Source organism: Erpetoichthys calabaricus, chromosome 2 (genome assembly GCF_900747795.2).
Source record: "Erpetoichthys calabaricus chromosome 2, fErpCal1.3, whole genome shotgun sequence".
Classification (NCBI taxonomy): Eukaryota; Metazoa; Chordata; class Cladistia; order Polypteriformes; family Polypteridae; genus Erpetoichthys; species Erpetoichthys calabaricus.
In genome coordinates, this window is record NC_041395.2 from 225,862,646 (window position 1) to 225,872,011 (window position 9,366).

General features: G+C 33.0%; 1 protein-coding gene across 1 annotated transcript; it reads right to left on the reverse strand.

The window, feature by feature from the left end:
- Positions 1-2,238: 2,238 nt before the first annotated feature.
- LOC127526648 (uncharacterized) lies at positions 2,239-8,840 on the reverse strand. The gene is made up of 4 exons (XM_051922591.1): positions 8,282-8,840; positions 5,483-5,718; positions 3,324-3,508; positions 2,239-2,992 (listed from the first exon to the last, which is right to left on the reverse strand). Exons 1-4 carry the CDS (start codon positions 8,559-8,561, stop codon positions 2,239-2,241), a joined length of 1,455 nt encoding a protein of 484 aa, XP_051778551.1. The 5' UTR covers positions 8,562-8,840.
- Positions 8,841-9,366: the final 526 nt, after the last annotated feature.

Sequence of the window (9,366 nt, forward strand, 5' to 3'; positions counted from 1 at the left end):
AAGGTCTCACGTTTGTATTTTCCATCCAGACATTCCTCTTTTTATGTCCCTCCTATAGACTCAAATTTCTGTTGCTCTCACGTTTTGATTAGCCCCTTACATTTCATACTACTGTATATATTCCACAGTTCATTTTTTTCACTTTCTTGATAAAAACATGTTGTATTTTATGAGGTTTTTCGGAGCTTGAAGGATTAATAGAGGAAGAAATCATTATCGAAATAAACAGGGAAATAATATTGAATGACATGCAGCGAATTTATGGAACAACAGAACTCCTCAACAAAAAGCTTCAAGTACGTTTTATTGGAGAAGAAGGGCATGATTTTGGCGGATTAACCAAAGATCTTTTTTCTTGCTTTTGGATACTGTGCCTTCACTGAGTGGTTTAAAGGTGAGGATGATCTTGTACCTTGTATACCTCTCTATCATTATCATAAAGCACAAGAAATCTTTACAGTTGTGGGAAGAGTATTGTCTCATATGTGTCAGCTGAACAGATGTATACCTCCAAGATTCTGTAGGTCAACATTGCTTTCTATTGTATTTAATACCTCCACCATTCACAATAACATTCTTATAGATGACTTTCTGCTTCATGTAACTGCTTCAGAAAGGATCCTCCTAAAAAAAGCAATTAACCACTTTGAAACATTAAGAGACTTTGAAAAACAAGAGCTCTTAACATTTTTTTTCTGTAAATGGTATGCATAGTATCCCAACACCTATAAATCTTAAGGATCAGATCATTCTTATTGCACAGAATGAACTAATAATTAAACCAGGGTTCCTCAATAATTTTATAAGACAGTCAATTCCAGATTCCCATTTCACAGTTTTTTGGTCACAGTTAGATATTGACTCAATTTCCTACCTATATTGGCAAGAAATGCCAACTACAGAACGTGTTTTGACATGCTTTAAAACAGAAACAGATCTCAGGCCAGAGGAAGAAGTTGCATATTATTATTTGTGTGATTTCATTAAGTCAATAAATCCTGAGGAACTGTCCAAATTTTTGCATTTTGTCACAGGTTCACCTTTACAGCCTACTGAAATCAATATTACGTTCAATCAGTTATGCGGTAGCTTGCGACGACCCATTGCACATACTTGCAGCAACACTTTGGAAATTCCAGTTGGCTATACATCAGTTCAAGAATTTAAAAGAGAATTTAAAACTATACTTAATTCTGAGTATGCATTTGGAATGACCATATTATGAAATTGCAAAACAAAAATAACACTTGAAATGTCTTTGAATGAAACTTTTAGATATCTTTTTTACTGAGTAACTGAAATTCAGGTTGACACAACAGATAATATGTATTTTTGAATGAGAGCTAATTCATTTGGGTATAGTTGATATTTTCATGCATATTTCATATATTCAGTAACATACTTTTTTCAGAAGTTTAATTTTCCATTAAGGTTTATCCAAAGCTCATATATTTGTTTACAGATACTTACAGGTATAACATGATAATCTGCATTTAAACAAATGCTTCAAAATTAAAACAAAACAAATAATAGCACCAACCACAACAGTAATATGCTAAAAATGTACTTTTTGATAGTATACAAAAGGTGACACATAAATGTTTTCTCATTTAATATTTGTAATCCTGTTTACTTTCACCATTTAAATGTTTCTGATATTGTCATTTAAAATACTGGCTGTTAATGATAATATGTGAATATATAGTGTTTTCAGTACAAGTTGTTGATTTAAAATAAGTTGTTTAATTAATTCAAATAAGGTGTAGTTTATGTACAAACAAATTGTACATCTATGTTTATTCAACTTCATTAAAAAATGTATAATTTTCTTCAAATGTTTTGAGTTGGTGAATTATGTGTCACATGTCAAGGCATGTAATACTCAGTAATTTGTTTTAACCGTGAATGAAACAGTAAAAAGAGAGAGTTTATTTTTCTTTTTAAAAAATTATTAAAACAAAAATGTTTGGCATTTGTTAAATGAATAATACTGTAAAATAAATGTACAACTTAATGCTTAATCATGTCTTTTTTATTGTCAAAGTTTACAGAATTCAGTTCTGCACACAACAATCATTACCATAAATAACTGTAAGACCATTTTACAATAAAGTAAAAATGAATTTTGGTTGGTTATAACACGCTGTTTACCATGTAGTATGCATTACTGTCGATGCTGGACCTTGCCAATGTACTCATGAACAATTTTTTAATACTACATGCAAAATGGAGTGGACACTATGTTTGGGTATCTGTTAATAGCTCATTGGCCTTTTGAACACAACATGCATATTTATCTTTTAAATTTGTTTCAAGCTGAATAGCATCTTGTAGTATCTGTAGATTTTGGACAGACATTTCAAGTGGGTTGAATGTCTCCTGAGACTCCATATATGCATCATCTGAAAATGATGCACCTATTCTTTGTAAATGTTCTATTAAACTCTCTCTAAACTGTTGTGTATTCATGTCAGACAGACTTGTTTGGTGAGATATAGTGGACAAGCTATCAAACCATATTTGTTCCGGTGTTCTGTTGTGTTCAGTTCTAATTCTATGTTTATTCCAGCCTTCTTTGAACATTTCCAATCTTTGATTAATTGTTGAGTAGTAAACATATTGTAGACATCCTTTGTGTAAACTGTTGCCTTCTTCAAGTATTCCATTATCTTCCATTTCATAAAATTCTTTGTAGATGGGGAAGAGAACCTGTTGAAATACATCTCTCCATAGCCTTTCAATTCTCTGGTTGTGGACAGAAAGTCCAGTTATATGGCTGCCACGGTGTAATCCTCTGATGGCATTCATAAGCAGTGCTACCTGAACATTTTCTATACCTTGGTCAGACCTCACTCTTAATGGTAATCCATACTGTAGAGCACCCCTGCAGAAAGTCAGTAGCATCGTGGATGAAGAATTATTTGTAGCACAACTTAAATAAGGTATTAGACGGGAAAAGCCATCGATAGCACCATGTACAACAAAGCCCCACCTATCCATCAAAAGAAAAAATGTTAAGCACATGTGCAGTTTAGTGAAAAAAATTGAATTATAGATTAGGTTCCAGAAGGAAAACACAAATAATATACATGTTTATACATACAGATATGAAAACTGTTTTCTGGATAATGAAAATGTTTAGAATTACACATAATTACCTATTCTATTTTCTATTGCTTAAAAAATAATATCAGTTATTTTATGCAAAAAATATAGCTGTATAAACTAAAAAGTGTCACATATTAATTTGGTCCACTTAAGACAATAATGAAGCTGAAAGTGATATTCATTAAATTAAGAAATAAATCTTACAGGTCTTTTACCTTATAAGCTTCATGTGACTGTCAATGTGCCATATACTGTTAGGTGAGACAGCATGGTATGACCTTCTTTGAACAGTTTGTGACCATCTCTGAGCAGTGCCAATTGGGTCAAGTCTAGCCAATGTGCATCGAAGTCTGTCCCTTTGCACATGTATTCCCCTTGCTCTTAGCATTCCTGACATCATCTGTTAAAAAAACATAATTTGAACATTTTTAAATAAACTGATAATTTTAAACATTAAAGCTGATATGTACAGGGTGTGTAATTATAGGTAACCATCATGTTGTAAGGAAATTAAATGTTTGTTTTCTGAGCATTACAGCTACATAAACTTATAGGATCTTGCCAAGGAACATATTTTATTTTAAAAAGATTGTTGGTAAGTGATATATTCAATAAGAATTAATGAAATGGAAGGGAGTGTGGCATGGTAGTACAGTGGTAGTGCTGCTTTGTTCACATCCCAGTCCTCTCCATGTGAAGTTTGCATGTTCTCCCTGTGGCCATCTGGGTTTCCTCCCACAGTTGAAAGACGTGCAGGTTAGTGTAAATGGTGATGCTAAATTCACCTCAGATATGTATGTGTGTGTGTGTGATCACCCTGTGATAAACTGATGACCCATCCATGGATTGTTCCTGCCTTGCACCTGATGCTTACTGGAATAGGCTCCAGCTACCCTGTGACCCATCGGATGAAGTGGATTTACAAAATGAATGGATGGATTGGGAGGAATAGCATTGTGTCGCAGCAGTTGTTGTTGGTGCTATGAAATTACAGTATGTGAAATACTGCAAAACTTAGAATATAGTTCACAATTATGTTTGAAAGCTGACAAATTTGTTGTGAGAAAATATTTTTATTCAATTTCATATATGATATTCTATGTCAAAACACGCAAAAAATTATTTAAGGTCAGTCAGTCAGTCATTCCCAATCTTACTTAATCCAAGCCAAGCCCTGACAGCTGTGGGCATTAACAACCCGAGACAAGGAGCCAGTCTATCACAGGGCTGTTACTTAAGATGATAAAAAAGAGCTGTTTAGTACTTCTATATATCTTAATTAAAACTATGTCTCTTAGTTTTTTTAACCCTTTAACATATTAGATTTTTATGTGTTTTTTTTTCATTTCTACTGGGTAGTGTAGAAATAAATAATAGTGTTGTTTCACAACTTAACAATTACTTATGTTTTGTGAATTTGCTCACTGTCTGTGGATTTTGCAAATTCCACCTCTGTCTATATAGGTTTTCTTCCATATCCGAGCAGATATACAGGTTAGGATAAAAATACACTCTAAATTGATGAGTCTGAACAAAAGCAGAATTTGTGATTAACATGTCCTCCAGAATGGGGTAGAGGTTCCTGCCTTGCTGACAATGCTACAAGGGAATTCTTTGGTCCTAGATAATTCTAAATTGGAGTAAGAAGGTCTGAAAGTGAATGAATGGGCAAAAAAGTAATACTCAATAAGTGAATGAACGATGGATAAATCATAATACATTTTAATTGAAAGTTATTTTTGTTTTAAAAAATTTGTGTGCCCTTTGTTTTCCTGTGTAAATCCACTCATAACTATATGCAGAGTTTATTGCATTGATTCTGAAAAGATCAAAAGTACACACTTTCCTACTGTTCTATTCATACTATATATTATTATCATTATCATTATAATATTAAATCGTTATAGAAGTTTTGTTTTGTGTGGACATCAATTCTGCATTTAAAGTTCCTTTTCTTCCACTTTACATAGTGTCATTTTCTAACCTGCTCAATCCAGACCTGGGTCGCAGGGGGGCAAGCAATTGGCACAAGGCAGGAACAAACCCTGGACTGGGCGCCAGTCCATCTCAGGGCGACCCATAAACACACATCAGGGCTAATTAAGTATTGCCAGTTCACCAAACCTGCACGTCTTTGGGCAGTGGGAGAGAACTGGAGCCACAACTAAATGAAATCCATGCAGACACAGGGAGAACATGCAAACTCCATGTGGTAGAACTGACTTTAAAAATTGCACGTTTTATATGCTGTACTGAAGCATAAATATTTACCAACATATATTTTCATATTTTGTGTTCCAATTTAACAATATATTTTTGTTTCACTTTGGAGTGTAACCCTGGAATGCATAAAATACAAAACAAATAAGTATACCTCAGAACCGGCATTTGGACAACTTGCTTGTAGTCTTTTGCATTCTTCATCCAGTTCATTATCTGCTATACTGCTGAATTTCTGTCTTGGTGACAGACCCTCAGTTTTCAGGCGTTTATAAATATAAGATGCAGAACATCCTATGTGTTCTGCAATTCTTTTCCCTGTGTATCCTTGTGAAATTAATAGCTTCAGTTGTTCTTTAGAGATTTCAACTTTTGGCAAACCAAACTGACCTATTATGAAACAATTTAAAAGAATAATAATAAAGCATCCTACTTTATGTCAATCAACAATAAATGTGTACTAACATTATTTATGAACAACTTACTAAAACAGTCTAATTTCAAAGAATAAGAATTCATTTTGAAAATGTTAAATGTTTATGCAGCAATACCAGCATTTACTAATATACACTAAGGAAAAAGGTAATTTTCATTATGTTTAAAACCAGGTTGAAAATACTTTTGTACTGCTGTGTTTGTGTTTATGAGTCATTTGTGTCATGATGTGTTAACTTCAGCTGTAATAAACTTTTTTTAGTGTTTACTGATGGATTGTGTATGAATGACTTAAGATGGACTAAACAAGAAAGCTTGACATATCCATTAAATTATTGGATAAAAGAAAACTTCAAAAAGAAAAAATGAATATAAAAAGTAATAAGGAAATGTTTGGTGTAAATCTAATAACAAATCCACACAGGTTTAAATTCCAAACTTCTCACTGTATCTTCCTGTTCAAGTCAGCACTGCAGTACAACATAACATTGTGAAGGCAGCTTAATGAAATTCAGGTTAGGTGAGGCTGGGACTGATTCCAGAAGAGCTGGGCACAAGAAACTGCTGCAAGCATGGACCCCGCCACACTAACTCTAACAGAAGGAGAATTTGGAAACAGCCAGTCTACCTAAGTGCATGCTTTTGGATTTGTGGGAGTAGAACTGAAGAGAACAGGTAACATGAAAACACTGACAACATCCAGGTGTGGGATTTGAATTCTGGATGCTAAATCTGTTAGCCAGATGCACAAACTTCTGTTCCTCCAATATCGTAATACTCTGCATAAGTGAAGCACTTTGAAATACTGTATTCATTGAAAATAAATGTATGAAATTAAGATTTATTTAAACTGATGACATAGTGTTGTTGAACAAGCCCGTTGGACTTGGGCTTAAGGATGATAACAAGTTGAGGTGCTTTTACAATGGAGTAGCATGTTGTCCCCACATTTCTTTTTTTTCCCCCAGAACTGTGGTTCCTTTCAATGTCATTAACATGTTATTAAATCACCTGGTCAGTCTTAACTGGCAGAGTTTTCATACAGCAGTGTTTGAATGAGAGCCAAGACTGCATGCTGTTCCATTCATATTTTGTGCCCAGTACTGCTGAACAAAAATTGAAAGACAGGACAATTGAAAAAAGTGGCATATTCTAGTGAAATAGGCAGAAAATCAGTGTGCGCAATAATCCCAATGAATCTGTGTTGTAATAAAAAATATTTTTACTCCTAACTGCAGAACGAGTTAAAAATGGTTACTCAAAAAGATGCAGCTCTCTGAAATATTGCAGATAAACAGTGAAATATGTGAGAGTTCTTGTAGGTATTCTTGCATTCTGTCACTTGCAAGAGATGCAAGAAAAATGGATACTTTTATTATGGCCTTTGAAGCGTGGGTGTACAGTAGGTGATTCCATCATGTGATCAGTTATGCCACATTCAGAATTCTCCTACACTCGCACCTGGTGCTGTCGAGACAGGCTAGAACTCTCACAACTATAAAATTGGACTAAGAATATTCTCTAAATGTATTTATTTACTAATGTATTTAATGTGACTTATTATAATAAAACAACAAGGAAATCATATTCAACATATCTCGTTCAATTCACCATAGGCGTTAAAATACTATACAAGTTTAATTCTTTGCTGTGGTGGAGAAAAATCTCTGTTCAGCCAGAGACTATCAGAAATTATTGAGCATCTTTTAAGCATTTTTGTTTTTACGATATCTTAGGACGTGTAGCAAAGTGTCGCGAATGTATTTATTTAAAGTGACAACACTCTTAAAATCGCGCAGGTAAAAATGTTGTTTTTATTGTTGGTATGGAAATAAAAAAAATAAAAATTAAACACCCCTTAAAGTTGAACTAATTGCATTTTTCTTCAATACATCCGACTCATTAATTCAGTTTATGAACATGCTCTTTCCAGCATGGGGCTACAAAACAGTATGGGTCACGGACAAGAAAGCGACAGTGGATGGGGTGAGGCAGTGCATACTTACATTTACTTTAGATTCCAGCTTAGATTAAATAATTACCTCAGGAGTCAAGTATCAAGAACTGACTGGCCCAACATACTGCAACACAGGAGTTTAATGAAACCACTGAACTGAGAAAGAATAATGCCACTGTAATATATTGCATTTTAAACCGTCTTCATTATGTTATTAATATGAAAATAACATTTTTAAAAATGTCACCCTAGGTGATTCAGTTGAAAAGAAAATACAATTGAATGCAGTTATATGTGCATATTGTTAAATGATTGATCAGAAAGAAAGTCTATGTGTGTTTTATCCACAAACAAAGACGATAATTGTTCTTAATAAATTATGATTAAAAAATGTCATCAATACGTTTTGACATTCCATGTCAAAGTTCAGTTTTTCTAAACTATACCAATAAAGCAACATAAATATTATTCAACTGCACAAAACATGTTTGCCCTATTGATCAGTTTACTTTCTTATTTAACATTAATGTAAAATGATATTCATACTTTTGCGATGCTTACCTCCTTTAATGCGTGTAGCAAGAAAGTTGTTGATAACTGGTGGAGAGTTTCTGGCATCGTATCTTTCAATTCGTGGTATCAAATCCTCAAAACAATCTCTCAATTGTACTCTAATATTTTCTGGTAATGCCGATGAAATTCTATCAAAGTTGTGTTTTGCATTTTGCAATAAATTCTTAGTATCAGAATCAATCACAGACCCTTCCAGAATATTTCTTTCTATTGCAGTGAACACAGTTCTAATAGTCCTAAGAACTTCAGAAGTCTCTGCCTGCGCCATTGGAATCTGAACAGGCAGTGAACCTTAACAGAAAGTTATTGAAAATGTATTTGAGATATCTTGAAATGTGCAGGAAGTTATTTTAAGATATCTTGAAATGTATTTGAGATATCTTGAAATGTGCAGGAAGTCATTTTAAGATATCTGAAAATGCATTTCAGATATCTCAAAATGAATTTGGGATATCTTAAAATGAGAAGGAAGTTATTTTAAGATATCTCGAAATATAATTTAGATATCTTAAAAAGCATTTAAGATATCTTGAAATTCATTGTTGTTTCAGATATCTGAAATACATTTTTAGATATCTAAAATTAATTTCATGATATCTTAAAATGGGTCTCTGCTCTATTTCAGATATCTAACAATGAATTTCAAGATATCTAAAATTGTATTTCAAGACATCTAAAATGCATTTTAAGATATCTTTAAAAGGATACTCAATTATTTCAAGATATCTCAATAGCACTTTCAGATATCTACAATACAATTTAAGATATCTCAAATACATTTCCAGATATCTCAAAACAGTTTCCTGTCCATTTTCAGATATCTCAAATACATTTTCAAATATCTCAACATCACTTCTGGCTCATTTCAAGGTATCTCAAATACATTTTAAGATATCTTATAATAAACAAGAAGTCCCATTGAAATAATAGGCAGTTTTACAGGAAATGATTTTGATATATCTTGAAATGCATTTAAGATATCTTAAAATGCATGAACGGTCAATTTAAGATATCTGAAAAATTCATTTGAGATATCCTGAAATACAGACACAATTATTTTGAGATATCTGAAA

What these genes read in the sequence shown, in the direction of transcription:
- LOC127526648 (XM_051922591.1), bottom strand. Translation starts at nt 8,561, where the DNA reads ATGGCGCAGGCAGAGACTTCTGAAGTTCTTAGGACTATTAGAACTGTG. An exon ending in TGCTACACGCATTAAAGGAG is followed by an intron (nt 5,719 to 8,281) that starts GTAAGCATCGCA and finishes GTTTCATAATAG; the next exon opens with GTCAGTTTGGTTTGCCAAAA. An exon ending in AGTCACATGAAGCTTATAAG is followed by an intron (nt 2,993 to 3,323) that starts GTAAAAGACCTG and finishes TTTGATGGATAG; the next exon opens with GTGGGGCTTTGTTGTACATG.